This window comes from Talpa europaea, assembly GCF_964194135.1.
Source record: "Talpa europaea genome assembly, chromosome: 3".
Taxonomy (NCBI): domain Eukaryota; kingdom Metazoa; phylum Chordata; class Mammalia; order Eulipotyphla; family Talpidae; genus Talpa; species Talpa europaea.
The window spans coordinates 93828728-93849541 of record NC_140069.1 but is presented as its reverse complement, the minus strand read 5'-3'; the positions used below and the strand labels follow the sequence as shown (position 1 = coordinate 93849541).

The 20814-nt window shown below is 35.8% G+C and overlaps 1 protein-coding gene across 4 annotated transcripts in view; it reads right to left on the bottom strand.

Annotated features, from left to right (window-relative positions):
• The window catches only part of HDAC9 (histone deacetylase 9), a gene marked incomplete at both ends in the record, with an annotated part of 409639 nt that overhangs the window by 109692 nt on the left and 279133 nt on the right, over positions 1-20814 (bottom strand). For all 4 annotated transcript variants that reach the window (XM_084230504.1, XM_084230512.1, XM_084230510.1 and 1 more), the window contains one exon: positions 6238-6356. In XM_084230504.1, coding sequence (XP_084086630.1) covers positions 6238-6356 — 119 coding nt within the window. The remainder of the gene's footprint in view (positions 1-6237; positions 6357-20814) is intronic.

The following is a 20814-nucleotide window of genomic DNA, read 5'->3' as shown; positions in this document are numbered from 1 at the left end:
CAGAGTATTTAGATTCATAAAATTACAAGAATTCTAAACCCTGCTTATGCATATGGATACAATAATATTCCTAAATTTAATAGGTACAATATCATAGATATCTTGTTACAACTAGAGTATCACAAATTGAAAAGCCTTTTTTTCAAGTCCATTATCTGATCAGATTCTTATGTATAAGTAAAAAAGATATTATTTATATTATTCGTGTTTGAAAGACAGAAACATTAAAACACAGAGGAGTAAACTGGCAGCCAATTGCACCCAAACTACAAATTAATTAACACCAAATCCTGTGTTGTCCTTTCTATATCTAGTCATTGGTTCTCAAAGTGTGGTACCTAGACCAGGACTGTCAGCACCAACTGTGACCTCATCAGAAATGAAAATACAGACCCACTGCAGATATAATGAATCAGAAATTATGGGAAAGGAGTTCAAGAAGCCTAAATGCTCTTCCAGGTAATGCCTATAACTTGCTAGGTAAGAAACCACTTGCCTTGGTTACTCTCCAAGTAACTGGAGTCTCGCTCTAGTACATAAGAGTAGTATGAAGAAAACTTCTACATGGGGAAAGTGCACCTCCATTCCCCATAATTTCTTTGATAACTTCATCAGTCACACACTTGCCAACAGACAATTCTTAGTCATGTAGCTGTGACTAACTATATGCTTACTCTAGTAGCACTGACCTTTGATAACAGTGAACAAAGGGCCCTTGCTAGAAACACACATTTGTGGGCCTCCCTGGTGGCACAGACATTTGAGTGCCACACTGTGAAGATGTCCGCAGCCTCTGCAGCACTGGTTCAATCCAGGCTGGCCAGCGAGAATCCCACATGGCTAAGCAGACCTCTCCTGCCTCACCCACTGCTCCCCTCAGCAGTGTATTTCATCAGTCTGCCTGTTCTGTTCCCCATTCTGTCTCTGGTGGATATTCTCACCCTCCCATGCATCTGGCCTGTACCCCAGTTCTTGTATAAAAAAAAGAAACACATTATAATAGTATAAGAAATATGATTGTTGTCTAAGACCAGGAAAGATGGCACTGAAAAAAAAATCATAAAATCATAATTCAAGTAGCGTCAATCTACTTAACAAACTTAAAAAATTGTGGCATCACTTTGGCTTTACTCATTCTTTTTTTTTTTTAAAGACTTAGGCTATATTCCAGTCATTGGTTTAGCTTCTGAGGCTACAGCACAGAATTGTGTAAGAGAAGCCCATGTGATGGGGGCCAAGTGGGCGGATACTTTGAATACTCAATCCTGAATGACAGCCCTCCCAGTTTGTACACTAATCTAAATTATTCAAGTTTTAGGTTAAGCCTTCATATGGCAGCATTTGGGAGATATCTTCCAGACACTCCTTTTCTCCAAATCTGTTTGGTATGGTCTGAAGTTCTATTATGACAGACAAAGCATTAATTCTGTAATTAATAAGAGATGCACCTGCCAAATAGAACTATCACAATAGTAGAAGTACTCACTTTGAACATGATATATTATATAATCAAGTAATAAAACACATAAATGAAATCAAGTTTTTTTTTTAAATAAGTCTTGATAACAGGAGAAAAAAAGAGATTTAGCATAGTTATGTTCATTTTAATATAAGGGGTAAAATCATGGTGAGAGAAGAGCACACCTATGTATGTGTATATATATGCTTAATAGGAAGAAAAATATAATTTGTTATAAAAGGAATTTGAATGACAGAACCTTATTTATTTTTATGCTGACAACACTGTGAAGCTAGGGGGTGCTGCAATATGGTGAGTTAGTCATTTTATTGTTTGAACATGACAGTTGTCATGACAACCTTCTTAAACTGTAGCCTGAAAACAATTCAATCTAAGTAAGAGTGTTTAAAAAGATAATCTGATAATAAGGAAAATTTTAATGTAGGATTTAGGGAAGGATACAGCCCTAACTCCAGTGGTTAACTGAAACAGCATAGATTTTAAGTAAATAATACAGATAATTTATTTAAAACTTCAGGACAAACAATTGTGAATATTTTATTGTAGTCTTAATCCAAACAACACATAATATGTAAGAAATGAGAGGAAAAACAAGGAAGGATGAAAAATAGCCCAGATAAGCTGTAATTAAATTACGTATATGCAAAATTGTGGACCTATATTCCTAAATCATATACAGTGTTGTAAATCAATATTACCGCAATTAAAAAAAACAATAAAACTAAAAATATATAAAAAAGTTATTTTAAATCCCTCTATATTTGGATTGAGACCTTTGTTATAACATCAACCAATTTTTAGAAAAAATTCAACTGACAAACAATAAATATAACTGAAAATCAGGCAGCTAATTTGTTTCTTTCAAAACAAACAATAACACTCCACATTTTGACTAAATTTATCTTTCTCTTTCAGAGATGTCAAACAAAATTATTTTAAAAGATTGATTTAAAGTGATTGAGACTTAAGTTTTAGTATCTCTGACATGACAGTATCCTTAAAACCACTCTCTAAAGTCTTTAAACATTTTCCTTAAGGCAAGGATTAGTTTTGCTAAAATGGAAAACTTTGAGAGTTTTGTTTCTGTAACTTTGTCCTACTTTTTACTTTAGGTTTAAGTCTGATTTCTAATATCATTTTAGGACTCCCACCAAATGGAGGGTAACTTCTAATATGGCAGAGCCTAATATTAATTGTCCAGAACTTTCAAACCAAAGCAATGTAAATGCATCTCCCAGGTGGTTAGGAAGTGAACAGAGACACCGGGGTGAACTGTTTGGGGGGTGAACTATAGGGCTGTTAGGTAATTCTAGCTTCTATCCAATTAGTGTGGCAGCATCTCAGATATATATATATATATATATATATATATATATATATGAAATGATATATAGAAGTAGTTGCCCAGATATAATGCTCTACTGTTTCTTATCTAAGTATCCTGGGACTAGTCAGTGTCCTTTACAGATTATGCTTGGAGTTAGGGGTCTTGGGCACTAAAATAGCATCTGTCATGTGCAACCAAGTTCTCTGTTCTCATGCACTTTTGGAAATGTTTGTGGGGAAAAATTGAGCAAAAGTTTCATTTTTATCTAACTACAAATTCAGAATAAGTACTTTGATTTTTACCCCCAATTATTTCAGATGGTACAATAAATTAGTTTCATTTATGAAATATGTGAATTGTTTTTGAGAGCTTTTACAACTGTCCTTTTGATTTTAAGATCCTCTTTTCCTATCTTTCCCTTATTAAATGTCAAATACTCAACAAAAAGTCAATTATTAAATCACTTAAATTTATGCCTTTTTGTTTTCCTTAGGAAACAAGTCATCTAGTGAGAAGCTTAATGGTTTCTTCAGTAGCGAAGACATAGAAGGGAGGATATTTATAAGGAGGATTGAGAGAGTACAGCAATTATACACAAATTAATCCTGGAGTAGAAAGCAATGAGGAGCTTCCAAATAATGGATTTAAAAAAAAAACCAACAAAACACAATGTATTTATTGTCTTAGTGCTTTGAACTGAAGCTAATAAAAGGTAGGAACCATGTTTCTTTTGTCTATGACCAAAAGAAACCATGCTGCTAAGACTTTCTATCATACTTTTCCAAGATAACATTTGAGATTTGTACTTGACCTGGAAAACAGGGAACAAAAAACATAAGTAAACTAAAACATTATTATTTTTTTTTTAGCTAGCTCTCAGAAATGGACCTGTTACAACTTACCCCTGTGGCAAGGAGACAGACCCATACAAAGATATTTCTCTTTATCTTTAAGATTCTGAGGGAGATTCTTGGATTTAACGGCAAAGAACACCTTTTCTAGATTTTTGCTTTGACCCATGTGTTTTTTATATTGTTTGTGTTTATCTCATTTTGGTGTACAAGATTTTTATTTCCCCTTTATTTAATAAAACTATTCAGCAGTCTTGACCCAACCGAGGTTTACGTGCAATGGAAAGACTACTGACTTCCATTTGAGCGGAGTTTCACGAAGAAAGAAAAAGAATCATAAAGACATTTGATATGACCAAACACCTCTTTTTAATTTTACCAAAATTGTGAATTATTATATTTTGTTTGTCTTTGTGGAGTTGCCTCTTTTAATATGTTTTCAATAAACAACAAAGCACCAAGAACCCTGGGTAAATAATAGATGTTAAAAATAACTACTACCTAACAATGTTACTGGAACAATTAAAGTGCAGAAAACTCTCTCACATGAGAAGCCAACTAAAAACAAAGGTTGGCACGATGCTGCTTCTTTGGTTCTTTTCAAATTAATAAAACACATTTGCTCCAAGCTCATCTCTCCCACTTGAAACTATTTATGTTGTTTTTGATTTGTTTGTTTTTCAACTCCCCTTAAAATATACAATAGTAGACCCCATTTTCTATGTAATTTACTTTTTTCCTTCTTTTTTTATGTAGATACACAGAATACCAGTATATATTTGTAAGACTGGACTATACAATATGCCTTGTTTTCACACTCAGAGGGGAAGAAAAGTATTCTTAAAGAAAGCCTCTTTTTTTTTAAAGATTTATTTATTTATGCATACAAGAACTGGGGTACAGGTCAGAGGTATGGAGGGTGAGAGGATTCATCAGAGACAGAGTGGGGAACAGAACAGACAGACTGACTGAAATACACTGCTGAGGGGAGCAGCAGGCAAGTCAGGAAAGGTCTGCTGCACCATGTGGGTAGCTCCCTGGCAGGGGATAGAACTCGTGATGCAGATAGCTTCATAGGTTGCATCTAAACCCCTTGCGCCACCACGGTGGCCCCAGAAAGCCTCTTTTTAGCTAGATTTCATTAGGTCACAGTATTCAAATGCAATATAACAGAAACATTCATTTGTTGTCTAGATGCTAAGGAACACAGTCAAGAAGCCAATCATTGCAACACAGCAGAATACCAGCAGATGTCCTGAGCACTGGCCACAGTATGCACGAGCCATTGAGCAAGGGGAACTATATTTTGTTTCCAAACAGGGATGAGCCATAGACTTATTGTGAAATAACTATTTTTATCCCATGTATAATGGAATAACAACAGTGACTTTCAATTCTTGCAAAAAGTGCAATAGCTTTTATAGATCATGACCTCTCTTAAGTCATTTAGTATTATTTTAAACAGAAGCCCTATCACTTCTGCCTTTAAATAACAAATGGGAGTTTTGAAAAACAAAGGCTCTGAAATATCCCACCAAGTCAACCAAAGGAAACAAAGGAAACAATCTAACTTTTTCTTCTAACTCCCAGTTTCTTTTCTTTCTTCTTCTTTTCCCTGTATTAAATTTTTTTTTTTCCGAGTCAAAGGTAGTGTTTATTTAGTTTTACATGAAATGTCAGACTTATTTCCAAAGTGATTACTTTTACCAACATTGTCTAAGAGTTCCAAATTGCTTCTGGAAAGGTTTCTGATGTTGAATTAGAATTTTTTATAGACATAGGGCTCTTCAGATTTTGTTTCACCATGTGTTAGTTTTGATGAGTTCTGTTTTTTAAAATTTGTAGAATTCAGCTGAGTTGTTGAATTTGTTTGTACTTAAGTAGTTAATAATCTTTCCTCTTAATTTTTTTTTAACATAGTAAACATTGTATTCACACAACTCAAAATAACTGCAGAACAAAAAAGAACAACAAATGGATGACATAGTTGAGCCACATAAGTAAATTTCCCAATGTAATGAATGTATTTTAGAATTCTGACTTCAATAGAATACATGTTTTTCAGGTATTCCTGTATTAAATTTTTATTGAAATAACATTGGTTACAACACTGAATATGATTCAGAGGTATAGCTACACATCCTCTTCAGATGTACGTAACCACACCACACCCACCACCAGGCACCCACAGTCCTCCACCACAGTCCACGAGGTTCCTCCACCCTTTGAGGAGGGAGGGCCCACCCCCTGCCCCTCTGCCCCTCATTCCACAGATTTCTAGGTTTTGTTATGGTTTAGTTTTTGTTTGTTCCTTTGTTTTGTTTCTCTATAGTCCACATATGAGTGAAATCATCCAGCATTTGTCTTTCTCTTTCTGACTTATTTCTTATAGCATAACTTTGTTTTTCTCAAAGGCCAATTTCTACAGGGGGAATCTGACAGTAATAAACACAGGCGGAATCATTTTCAAATGTCTCACCAAAGTTTACTAGACGCATGTAAAAGATGTCATCTATCTTAAAGACCTGAAAGATATTATTTGTCATAGCATTTCATAGAGTCTTAAGGGATATACTTACATTTTGCTGTCACTTTGTACCCCCCCAAAGGAGGGGCATGGCCTTCTAATGCGTCAAATCCAGCAGAAACTAGGACCACGTCTGGATCAAACTCTTGGGCCACGGGTGTCACTATAGTCCTGTGCAGTAAAAAGCAACCAGTTACACATGGGAATGGCAAATACCTTTAAAATTTGTGCAGTGAAAATGACTTGGCACAGCCTCAAGAACTTCCTAAGAATAAAGAAAAGGGGAAAAGAAAAGACTACTTGAATGGATCAAAAACTTATCATTTCCTTAATACCGAATCACTATTATTTTCACATCCTGATTCAGTCTTTTTTCTTTCATCTTTTTTTTTTCTCAAATTAAAAAAAAAATGCTTTGCAGGTACATTCGAAAGCCTGTCATATTACATGCACATCTGTGGCTGTTTTATCCCACTGCCTATAAAAAACTGCTTCTTCCAAGGGAGTGACTAATGTTTTACAGAGGAAAGTCAAAGCTTTAGTGAAAACCCGGCTTGCTCTAGTTAGTAAGAACTCAGTGTAAATTTGAACTATAAATTTCTTTTGGGAAAAAGTTGCTTTTCCAACTTTTTTTTTTAAACATTTTTAAATATTTGTCGTGGTAGGGGGTGACTCTTGCAAAGGAAAAACAAGAAATTCCTTTAATAGAATCCAGACTATAATGTTAAGTGAGTCCAAGGTCAGAGACGCCAGGAATGTGGCAGCCTCATCCATGACAGCAACCCCTGCTGGCCCCACTCACACACTTCATCCTTACCCCTTCAACCATCTCAAGGGCCCCTAAGTCCTTTCTCCTCAATGCTGGTTTTGAGAGATAAGCTACTGGAATTTATATAGTCAAAAATTTTTTTTAAGATTTATTTATTTATTTATTTATACAAGAACCAGGGTACAGGCCAGATGAGCGGGAGAGTGAGAGGATTTACCAGAGACAGAGCGGGGAACAGAACAGGCAGATTGATGAAATACACTGCTGAGGGGAGCAGCGGGCGGGACAGGAGAGGTCTGCCGTGCCATGTGGGACCCTCGCTGGCTGGTGGGGATCGAACTGGTACTGCAGAGGCTGCGGACAGCTTCACAGTGCGGTGCTCAACTGCCTGCGCCACCAGGGGAGGCCCTCAAAATGATTTTTAAATGTAGACTTAAAGATTAGTAGGCTAGAATTAAGATTCAAATTTTCAACAACTAGTTAATGAAATGGGGAAATTGCACACTATAATGAATTTAAAATGTACTAATTCTCTGTTGTGTGTTGGTAGAAATAACTAAGCCAATTATTAAAATAGTAGTCCTTTAGTGTAGACTTTTTTGTTTGTAAATTTCCCTAATTTTTAACAGTGACCATATAGAAGATTCAGACTTTTTTTTTTTGCATGTAAACAAGAAATTGTTGAAGTCATAGAATAAAAACACTTATTTGATAGTTATCTACAAAAAGTTATTAATGAAGTCTACTACTGCAACAAAAGTTCAACACTTCAAACTCAGAGATGCATGTGTGATTCTCACATGAGTCCTTCCTACCACAGGAAGGCCACTTAAATTTCAATTCACCAATTAGTGAAACCAAGTAAAAATCTAATTTTGTTTACTGTGTATGATTTAATTGTTTATTTCATTCAAAAAACTAAGATTCTCTAATTAGTAGAGAAATATATTTGACTCTTCTCCTTCTGAGCAATACAAGTTCCTACACTTTTCATCAAATTGTCACATGAAATCAAGTCACTGCTTTTCATATGAGTGAAAGAGTCACGTAATATATGTTGTTGGGCTATCAGAATAAGTTCTCTGAAAGAATAAATGTCTTATGTATATAATTGTTTGATTTGATTAATTCATTGTACTTCCTTAGAAAACAAATAATACTCATAAAAATATGTAGGCAAATGATTGAAAAAGGTTGTCCACTTAATCATATGCATCGTTATAACCAAATTTCCAATTCTTTTGAAGAGTGTTCTGCCTCTTCTTTTTTAAGATTCATTTATTTATGCATACAAGAACTGTGGTGTAGGCCACAGTGGTGTAGGCCACTCCCAGACATACAGGGGAGTGAGAGGATTTACCAGAGACAGAAAAGGGAGCAGAACAGGCAGATCTACTGAAATACACTGCTGAGGGGAGCAGCAGGCAAGACAGGCGAGGTCAGCTGCGCCATGTGGGTTAGCTCCTTGGCCTGCCAGGGATAGAACTCCTGCTGCAGTGGCTGGTGACAGCCTAAGAGTGCTGTCTTTAAGCCCGGAGCCACCAGGGAGGCTCTCTGCATCTTCTTTTCTCAAATTGTAAGACACTTCTACACTTGTAAAACTGACAGTAAACATCCTTTAAGTCATAGCTCACTACCTTTTTCATAAAAGTTCCTCTTTACACATGGACATTAAACACATATATCTATTTTTGAAGGACAAAAAGACAGCACAGAAGATAGCAGGAAACAAGGATTACCAACACAATATTAGGGAATGGAAAGCAGAGAGGTGATCTACAGAGAGAAAAGCTAAAATGCAAGTGTTAATATCATCAGAGAGTAAACCACAAAAAGCAAGCTGACTTTTGCCTCTTCTTGGAGAAACTAACAACCAAAGAGAAACTACATAGAGACACAGAGAATTGGAAGTCACCCTATCGCACAGTTAGGTTTTCTCCCAATCATTCTATGGTGAATCCACTAGTCAAAGAACCCCATTCAGGTACACAGAGCAAACTCTTCAGTTTTCCATTGTCCTTTCTCAAATATGATGGGTTGTTTGTAGAAAGTTTCTAGTATGAATGATAACAAAACTAACATGTAAACAAAATAGAGTGATTTCAGAAAACCAGAGAAAGTACAAGGAAGAAACTGTAATAAAAACATTGGGATTGGGCCCAAAAAACAAGATAGCACATCTCTGAAAGGAAAAGTGGATGATATTTAAAATAAAAAAGAAATATCAAACAAAACATGTGATACACTGTTTAGAAGATAAAGTTGACATATTCTCTCAAAGCACAACACAACAGAGAATTAAATAATTGGCAATAATAGATCAAAAACTTAAAAGACCAATTTAGGAAATCAATGAATTTTAAAGTGGTAAATTAAATTTGATTATTGAATAATAGTTTCAGTCCTTCAAGATTAAAACAAAATATCTTCTACAACTATTTTCAGGGAAAGTATTGGATGACACACTCCATCAAAATTAAGGCATAAGCTAATAAACATAATGAGAACAAAACCATACTTTCAGCAAAACATTCTTATAAATTTCTATTTTTGCCCCAAAGTTAAAAGGATTTTACTGTAATTTTAAAACAAAATAGTAGACAGCAATTGAAAATTTGGTATGGAATGAAATTGGTTTTCATTCCAATGTAAAGTTTTCTTTAATAAAAGTCTTCTTTCCCATTTATAGGGAAATTATATCTATCTAGTTCACATTTCTCCAAATATTTAGAATCTACTTGTTTCTGTCTGAGGTAAATGTCATATTTGTCATGCATGCCATTCCTGAATTTACAAACATAGATTTTATAATTATAGATGTTCAAAATGCCCCATCTTTCAAAATTAATCCTATACATGTGAATTTAGCCCAACATCTTTAAAGGATGGAAAGTTTGAAAATACGTATCACTTGATAAAAATCCTTCATTTAAAAATATATATGTCTATAATTATGTCTGAGTGGCAGTCGTTTATTGAATGAATTAATGATGTATTACAAGAGTTGTGTAATGCCATGTTACAACATATGCTGTGTATTGGAGAACAACATGGCAACAGTCTTATCAATAGTGAAAATGCTAAGGTCCAGTCATTCCTTTCAACAAGTAGCTATTTAGTGTCTACAATGTTGCAATATAATTTTGACTTAAAGATATCTTCTATTTTGAACTGAATCAGATTTATTGTCCTATTGTTCACAAATTCATTCCTACTTTCTCATAAACTGTAACTAATATACTACTAATCTCTTTATTGTGGCAATTATTCTAGTAATGTCCATGGAAGTTTTTGTGTTTTCCTATTTATGCCAGTTTAGGTTGATTTTTATTCAATAGATCCATGGTGTATGAAAGATTGATAAACATATTTGGGAATATTAAGTGGAAAACAATGTAACTTTTCTTAAAAAGAACAACTCCTCAAAACATATTTAAAAATTTATCTGAAGAATTGGGTTTTCAGGTTAAAGACAGCAAGCAAAACATGTGTTTACCTCTTACCTTTCCCAATAAATATCCTGCTGAAAAGAAAGTATAAAGATAATAAAGATGAACTCATGGTTTAAATATAATTAACAGAATAATGTCCTTGTTCCTAATATCAATCTCCAATGAAAGGCTCTGGGGATGCTTGGATAAATGGTTGATTCAGGAATGAGTCAGGGAACATACAGGAGATTCTGGAACATCTTGTAGTGACAGAAAACACTGAAATGCTCAATAAAGAATGGGAATGATAAGGAATGATAGGATATATCAACCAATGTGAAAGAGCTCCCTAAGGCCAAAGGGTAGGGGTGGGAGGGCACAATGTGAAGAACATAATAATGACAAAGTGGATTACGATTCATACAGTCAAGTAAGTATTCATGAGTCCACCCAGAGATTAAAAAAAAAAAAAAACACACTGAATTGAAAGGAAATAAAATAGTTCTGATTTATAGAACAATTTGAATTAATAAATATAGGAGAATTGAGGAATACAGAAAATCAGGAAAAAGAGAATTAATTGGAATAAGATAGAATTAATTGTCTTGGACCAAATTAACGAGAGATGCTAAAGAGTGGACAACGCTTTTCAGAAGAAATATGATATTTTCCTTACAACAAAGTATCTTCCCCAAATTTTCATAAAGGAGAAAAATACAAACTTTACAATGAACAAATTTCATTTGAGGGATTACCTTACATTTCCATTGTTAAGACATATCAACATCAGTACTCCCTTGATATGACATAATGAGAGAGGTAGTTCTACAGTATTCTTCAAAAAGTTTGTTACCTCAACTTTAATAATGAGAAGATATCAGATAAACCTTTATTGAGGGACATTTGACAAAATAACTGAACACTTTAAAGGATACTTTTAAACAATGATCAGGAAAGATTAAGGGAAGACTAAAGAATTGCTACAGATTATCGGAGACTAAGGATATAGGACATCTAAGTGCTAAGTGAGGCTCTGGATTGGATACAGGAATGGAGAAAGGACACTTAGTGGAAAAAAATGCAGCCCCATATAAATTTTGTAGTTCAGCTAACAGTGTACAAATAGTAATTAATTTTGATAATTTTACTATAGTTTTGTAAATATTTAAGATAAGGTGAAGATGTATATAGGACATACAGGAAATCTGTGCTATTCTTGCAATTTTTTTAAGTCCAAATATTTAAAAATAAAATGCTACCAAGTATCAAAATATATACACAAAATAAATATATAGCAACAAAAGAAACAAAAAATTGCACAACACAAAATGTTTAATAACACAAAACTTTTTAAAAAACAGCTGGGTTGCGAAGCTGTCTGCAGCCTCTGCAACGCTGGTTCAATCCCCGGCCACCAGGCAAGGGTCCCACATGGCGCACAGACCTCTCCTGCCGCCCGCTGCTCCCCTCAGCAGTGTACTTGGGTCCTTCTGCCTGCTCTGCTCCCCGCTCTGGCTCTGGTGAATTCTCTCACCTTCCCGCGCTTCTGACTGTACCCAGTGCTTGTGTAAATAAATAAATAAATAAATCTTTAAAAAAAAAAAAAGATCTGGACTATATCTCAACACCTTAATTACTTTCCCTCTATGCCAGCAACCAGTGTTTAATCCTAGGTGTTTGGTGACCCTATCTTCAGAAAATGATGTATCTGGAAAAAACCAAGACTTCCAGTGTGGATATTATTGTCCTAAAATATGCTCTTCCTTATTTCATCAGTGAGTCAGATTCAGAGAGCACCAGTTAACTTCTGGAATGCTAATCCCAAAATGGGGTTTGGCAGTTACACTTTATCCCAAATCAGCTGTCAAAGAGCTCCCAATTGATACATTTATCCAACCTTAAGGAAAAATGAACCAATTAGTACTTTCAAAAATGTCAATGGAAAGGCAGTGGTTTTTTTATAGCATATAAAGAGACCCAACAGCATGAAGGGCGGGGTGGAGGTAAACATAAATGACTCTGAACAAAATATATAGTTCAGTTGACAGAAATAATTCCAACGAGACTCAAGAAAGTATTTTATCATTAAAATTAAAAAAAAATGCTATATGAAAAAGAACAAAAAGGGAAGCACTTAGAGATAAAAATATCATCAATAGAAAGGTTTAGAAAAAACAAAGTTGAAGTAATCCTTCATAAAAAAAAACAAATAAGTGAAATATGAAGTGGAAAAATATGAAACCTAAAAGATCAATGCAGAAGCCCTATAACTGCATAACAGCATCTCTGAGAATGCTGATAAAGAAGGGAGGGCATTCTCAAATAAAAGAAGATGATTTTTAGAAACTTAAAATAACTCTTCTGCAAATCTGATAGGTTCAACGAGAAAAAGCTCTATGCACAAAATCATATACTCACTTAGACATAGTCTCATAAAACTTCAAATCTCCAGGGATCCTTAAAATAGAAAAATGTCATCCTCAAAAGAGATGAAAAATGAGATTGACATCAAAGTCCTAATCAGCAACACTGTAAATCCTCACATTCCCAAGGAAAATTATTTTTAAACTTTATTTTTTTCAGCCATTACACACTAGTATTCAAGTATGTTATTTGAACAAGAATACTTTATGACACGTAAAGACTCAGTAATTTCTTTCCAGAGCACCCTTTAGAATAATTCAATTGGGGATGTACTTATGCAAAGAAAGTAAGTAAATCAAAGAAATAGAGAGGCACAGGAGCAAAGTATTGGATATATCCTAGGACAATGATGAAGTGGGTTCACTGATAACTTGTACCAGTTATTTCATTGCTAGAAAATAAGTGACAGAAAAAATAGTAATAGCATAAATGCTTTTTCATCTTCATCGAACCACTAGGGATTCTGGAATGCTCTTCTTAAAGAGCAACCATCCTCCTTCTTCTTGAAATGTCATTTTTCCAGGTGAGGTTCATGCTAGAAAGAATAGAAAGAGCTTACAAAAGTAAAGGGCAACAAAAATGCATGTATTACTCCTAACAATAAAGGGAGACATAGGTCATGTGAACAGATACTAAACACAGTAAGAAGAAAAGAATCCCATTCTGATTTTCTTTCCATGAAGTCTGATTTTGATTCAGAATCTTGCATGTATCAGGTCTCAGAATTTATTTCCTATCGAGTTTATGGCTAAATAATTGGTTGTACTGACATTGGGTTATGTGTTGTGTTTAGGTTGAAACACAACAGTGATTTCTCATGACTCAGCCTGGTCCTTGCAAACTGTACAGAATACAACATTCTTTCTAGCATGAACCTCACCTGGAAAAAGGACATTTCAAGAAGAAGGAGGATGGTTGCTCTTTAAGAAGAGCATTCCAGAATCCCTAGTGGTTAGGTGAAGATGAAAAAGCATTTATGCTATTACTATTTGTAATAGCATAAATAGCGTAGAGAAGCACTGCTCTGGCTTTAAGGAAAACAAAAGGCCTGGTTCCTCAATATTCTACTAAAATTTTCAAACATTTCAAAATATTTGAACCTATAAAGTTACTCAAAAATTGCCAGAAAGAGAAAGTAAGGAGGATAGTTCAGGCAGATAGACTAGCAAGGACAAAGACTTGGCAGCTTATGACAAATAGTCTGATGTGTCTAGAGCATATGATGCCTACAGGGTAGCAGTAGCAGCTATAAAGGCATGGAGGTCCCAAATCTTAACATATCTGAAGCACAGTGGACAAACTGATACCAGGAAGCCAGGTGCAAGGGTTTGATATAGGAGATGGAGGCAGTCCGCGAGCGTTTCAAGAAACAGACTGTACTACAGTATAAATGCATCACAAAGGTTCACCATCACTTTCTTCACTCAAGAAATCTTTGCCAACCACCTGTCAGGATTAGTAGCAAGCAAAGGACATGATATTTCACCTCTATGTAGTTTACATTCTAACTGAAGTAAAATGGTGTATAAATAAACAAGCAGGGCCTCCCCTGGTGGTGCAGCACTTGAGCACTGGGCTGCGAAGCTGCCCACAGCCTCTGCAGCATCAGTTCAATCCCTGGCCGCAGGCAAGGGTCCCACATGGCATGACAGACCTCTCCTGCCTGGCCCGCTGCTCTCCTCGGTAGTGTATTTCATCACTCTGCCTGTTCTGTTCCCAGCTCTGTCTCTGGTGAATTCTCTCACCCTCCCACGCTTCTGACTATACCCAGTGCTTGTATAAATAAATAAATAAATCTTTAAAAAAATAAACAAGCAAATACAAAGTAAGAACCAATGTGAAAAAATAAAAAGTCATGAGAGATGGTGCACGTTTAGATATGGGTTCACAGAAGGCTGCTCTGAGGTGGTACCAGTGGGCCAAAGGAATGCTCTGTATGGAGTGAGGAGGTAGGTCAAGCAAATTATGAGGGGGAAGCACTATCCTAGGGAATAGAAAATGCCAGAACCTGAAGTAGGTCTTTGGTGTATTCAAGGCAGCACAAGGAGATCCTACTAGTTGATGAGAAGTAAATAAAGGAAAAGATGGCTAGAAAAGGGGCCAGGAAAGTGAAATAAAGCCAGTTCATAAAAGGCCTCACAGGTCACTGCAACAACTGTGGATTTCAATCTGAACCAGAAGGGAAAATGCAAGGCTTTGAGTAGGGCACAAACATGACCTGATTTATATAATTTCTATCCTCATCAATTAAGTATTTAAAAGTATCTTTTAGAATTATAAGGCCTTTTTGATCTCTGAGATTGCAGATTATGATGGCTCACATAATTTGTAATGGCAGATTATAATCATGCAAATATGAAGTAATGGCGAAAATACAGCCTACATTTTTAATTGTAGGTCATCTTTTAAAAGCATCAGATTATAAAATTGCACATTTTCAAATGGCACAAGGACTTCTGTTTTTTGACATATTTTTTACCAAAACAAAAGTTCACATTTTAACACACACATTTCATTCCTCTGCATATGTTTGTCTACATGGAGCAAGGGAAAACGCTCCTAGGGAAAACTGACTTGACAGTTGATGCTTGGACAAGTGGTGAAGGCAGGACATCAAAGAGCCACTGCTAAACAGATTTCAAGCAGTGGTCATGGCCATGGCCACTATTGCTTTAGAATATTCCCCAGAACCTTACAACTCTACCAGTGCCTTCTGGAAAAGCAGCAAAGGAAGGGACATCATGGGGAATTGTGGAAGAGGGTTAGTACTGCGAGTTCTGAGGACACCATGTATATAACTGGTATTGTCTACCAGCTCCACAAGTTTTCACCTTAGTAAATCTTGTTCTTCCTTAATCTTCACCTCACATCTCCTCATACAACCAACACACACACACACACACACACACACACACACACTATCCTTTCTTTCACCATTTTTCCTTTATTATTTTGTTTTTACATCTTGGGGAACACTCATTCTCTCTCTCAAATCAATGTTCATTTATAAGGACATCCTGCAGTCTACATTTTCAAATTATATTAGTAACTTACCTTGTATTTTTGCTCCTTTGTCATCAGTCTAGTTTCTGCCAACATCTCTTAGCTGGAAAATAACTAGTCTCCTTTGTGGTAATCCTGTCACTCTCCTTACCCCTCTGCAGTCTATTCTCAACTGGCAGCAAGACTGACATTCTTAATGCTTAATTGACAAGATCAGCCCATCATTTTTCTCAGGGTAAGAGTTTTTAAATACCCTCATGTCTCCATATAATAATATGGGTATGTCTTTCTATAATAATGTCTCCATATAATAAGGTTGCGAGCATCAATCTGACCACTTTCAGCTGGGACTCTGTTCACAAATATGGCAGCCATACTCTGACCTTACAGGTTTTACAGTGGCTCTTCCCTTTGTTTGAGTGCAATTTCTAATTGCCTAACTCCTTCAACTTCCACAAATCTTAGTTCACCTGTTATCTTCTCAATAAGACCTTTCTTTGAAACCCTTTTCTATACCTATCCAAACTTTGTCCCTCCTAACTCATTTATCCTCCTCCAAATTGATACATAATTTACTTATTATGTTTACTGTTAATTCTATTATCTGGTTTTCCTCACTAGATCAACCTCCCCAAAGGAAGGTACTGTTTGCCTCTCTGTTAACAGCTGTTAACAGGAACCTTGAACAGTGGCTAACACATTGTAGACACAGTTGTTGAATGGAATGCTGAATGATAATCTCTCTGGTTTTTATGTTTTCAGCTCAGGTTTTATTGGCCTCTCACTCTTCCTCAGCTTCAGCACATTTCACAAATATGTTTGAAATGTCTCATCTTAAAAAGTTATTGAGGGCCTCCCTGGTGACTCAGCGGTTGAGCGCTGGGTTGCGAAGCTGCCCGCAGCCTCTGCAGTGCCGGTTCGATCCCCGGCTGCTCCCCGGCCACCAGAGGAGGGTCCCACATGGCGCGCAGACCTCTCCTGCCACCCGCTGCTCCCCTCAGCAGTGTACTTCGGTCCTTCTGCCTGTTCTGCTCCCCGCTCTGGTTCTGGTGAATTCTCTCACCCTCCGTGCTTCTGACTGTATCCAGTGCTTGTATAAATAAATAAATTAATAAAAAAAAAAATCTTAAAAAAAAAAAAGAGTTAAGTTTAAAAAAAAAAAAAGTTATTGAGGGCCTCCCCGGTGGCGCAGTGGTTTCGAGCTCGATTGTGAAGCTGCCCGCAGCCTCTGCAGTGCCGGTTCGATCCCCGGCTGCTCCCCGGCCACCGGAGGAGGGTCCCACATGGCGCGAAGACCTCTCCTGCCTGGCCCGTTGCTCTCCTCAGTAGTGTACTTCGGTCCTTCTGCCTGCTCTCCTCCCTGCTCTGGCTCTGGCGAATTCTTTCACCCTCCCGCGCTTCTGACTGTACCCAGTGCTTGCATAAATAAACAAACAAATAAACAAACAAATAAATAAATAAATCTTTTAAAAAAAAGTTATTGAAATAACACTGGTTAATAACATTATATAGGTTTCAAGTGTACATCATTATAAACCACATCTGTATATACTACATTATGTTCACATTAGAAGTGTAATTCCATTCTTCATCATCCAATCAACTCCTTCAATCTGATTAACAACAGCCCACTCTTCCTTCCCTTCAAGTAATCAGAGACAGTGAGAATGAGTGCAAGCAAGAGCAAGAGAGAAAGAGAGAGAGCATAATTAAACAATAAAAGGTATCTAATTTGAAAATGCAGAAAAATATGACCACTTTACAAATGACATGATAATGAGCATAAAATTCCAGAGCCCAGTAAAACACTGTTAAAAATAATGAACAGATATAGTGAAATGGCAGGCCACAAAGTTAATATACAAAAGTCTGCTGCATTTCTCTGTACAAATAATGAACTTGCAGAAAGAGAAAATCTCTCAGTTGCACCAAAATTAATTAAATAGCTAAATATAAATTTAACCAGGGAGGTGAAAGATCTGTACATTGAAACCTGTAATATACTGCTGAAAGAAATAGAAGGCTCAGAAAATGGAAAAATACTACATGTTCATGACTGGAAGAATTAACACTGATAAATGATTAAATAATCTAAGTCAATATATAGATTCAAAGTAATCTCTGTGAAAATCCCAATTTTACTTTTCACGAAAAATGAACTGAAAAGATAATAAAATTTATTTGGAATAATGAAGTACCCAAATAACCAAACAACCTCAAGAGGGAGAAAAAAATGGAGGCGTTATATGCCCTAACTTTAAGCTATATTACAAAGTGATACTAATTAATACAGCATGGTATAGGACTCAAAACAGACCACAGGTCAATGAAACAGAATTGAGAGCCCAGAAATATCACATGTTTATAGACAAATAATTAACAACAAAGAAGCAAAGAGCATATAACTAATCAAGCAAACTCTGATGAAAGCTGGACAGTCATATACAAAAGAATGAAAATCGATCACTAGTCACTAACACTAAACATAAAAATTAAAGCAACACTAATTAAAGATTTGAATGTAAGATCCTAAACCATAAAAAACAGGGGGAAAAAAACACAGGAAACACTGTACTATACATCAGTCTTTGAAATGACTCTTTTAGGGAAAGGTATTTTTCTTTCAAGTTTCTAGTATCACTATTTTATAGATGAGCTTTTCCTTTGAGTGCAAATATCAGATAATTCTACTTTTCTTGGCCAGGTGAAAAAACTCTCCAGGGACAAAAATGAATAATGATAATTTCTAGAAAATTTAAATATTGTAATTCACTTTTAATCTAGAAATTACACCAACAAAGGGAAGAAATGGAGATAAAGTATTCACAACAGAAGATGTAGCATATATGTGTGGCTTCTTTTTCTTTATATAATGCTTTTTCTATTTCCTTCATCTGTATTTAAAAGCATTTTGTGTCTCCATAATTCTGCTCAATAGGAATTTTCATTTATCTTGACCCATTTCTTTGTTCATTGATTTAAGTGTTTCTCAGTGTCTAGTTCTTTTGTATTTGTACAAGTATTAAAATAAGAACTATGCCAGCACAGAGGACAACATTATTTTCAAACCAATTGTTCAATGAGTATTGGAACATTACATGAAAGACAGGGAGAGGAGCAAAAAAGTTTTTAGAAGATTTCTTTAAAAGCCTTAAAAAAAAAAAAAAGACTGGGGTCTCCCTGGTAGTGCAGCGGTTGAGCACTGGGCTGCAAAGCTGCCCACAGCCTCTGCAATGCCAGTTCAATCCCTGGCCGCCGGGGAGGGTCCCACATGGTGTGTAGACATCTCCTGCCACACCCACTGCTCCCCTCAGCAGTGTACTTCGTTCCTGATGCCTGCTCTGCTCCCCACTCTTGCTCTGGTGAATTCTCTCACCCTCCCGCGCTTCTGACTGTACCCAGTGCTTGTACACATACATACATAAATAAATAAATCTAAAAAAAAAAGACTAAATTTTACAATCCTTTCTCTGGGTGTTATCTTGAAATCAAATTCCCTGGCTTTAGCGTATAATTGTAGTGGAGTAGAAAGATGAATGGAATCTAACTGAAGAGATCCAGTTTTTGCTCTTAGCACAACACCTAATTCTATAATCTTAGTAAACTGTCTTTCTGAAACTATTAGTTTCTTCAACTATAAAATGAGGAGATTCACTTAAATGGTCTCTAAAGTCATAGGCAGCTCTCACGTTGTATAATTTTTATGTGTCAGAGTTACTACATCAAAGGGATAGTTTTTCTCCCCCTTCTTAAATTTTTTGTCTTGAATTTGATAATAAAAACCATAGCCTTGGTAGAGGGGCTTGGTGAATCTTGGTGAAGGTGGTCAAAGGTACAAACTTCTATTTATAGGATAAGTTCTAAGGATGTAACATACAACATGATGACTATCATCAACAAAATTGCATTGTATATATAAGTTGCTAAGAGGGTAGATCTTCATCTACCCTCTGGTAAAAATGTTAACCATGTAGGGTGAAAGATAATAACTTATCTTACTGTGGTGATCACTTAGCAATATATGAATACATCAGTATATCAATATATCAATAAGTCAATTCATTATGATATACACCCTAAACTTATATAGAGTGATATTTGTCAATTGTAACTCCATAAAACTGTTGGAAAAACTGTTGGAAAAGTAGAACCATTGCCTGAGGTTCAACATCCTTTGAGCTCAAAATCTTTCTTAATACTTATGATTTGTACTTCTCCTTTTAGGTCAGTTCTTAAGTAAATCTTTTCTTTGATGACTCCAGACTCCAAAGTGGAGAGCAAACCACTTCACTCCAAGAACAAACTATGATTTATATTCCTAGAGCAGAATTATCATTTCTAACAAGGATGCAGCTCTAATGACATTTAGTGTATTTATATTCTATAATATATATATGCTATATATTTATTTTTATATTACATATAAAATATTACTTTGTTCTAAAAGAATCCATGATGAGAATAAGAAAACTATGTAATAAACAATGCCTTTTAAAAGTAGTAAGATCATTTTTTATCACTTAAATAAATATGTGTAGATATATCATATTACCACATAATGCATTCTAACTAGGAATATATATTTCTAATTGAATGTATATATATATAGTATTTAATTGTGTATATGCATATATATATTCTTAGTTCAGAAAAGCCATCCTTTTAGGGACCTCCCCGGTGGTGCAGCGGTTGAGCGCTGGGTTGCGAAGCTGCCCGCAGCCTCTGCAGTGCAGGTTCCATCCCCGGCTGCTCCCGGGCAACCGGTCGAGGGTCCCACATGGCGTGCAGACCTCCCCTGCCGCCCGCTGTTCCCCCCAGCAGTGTACTTCGGTCCTTCTGCCTGCTCTGCTCCCCGGTCTGGCTCTGGTGAATTCTCTCACCCTCCCGCGCTTCTGACTGTGCCCAGTGCTTGTATAAATAAATAAATAAATCTTTAAAAAAAAAAGAAAGAAAGAAAATCCACCCTTTTAAATAGTTTTAAATATGGCATTTTAAAATTTAT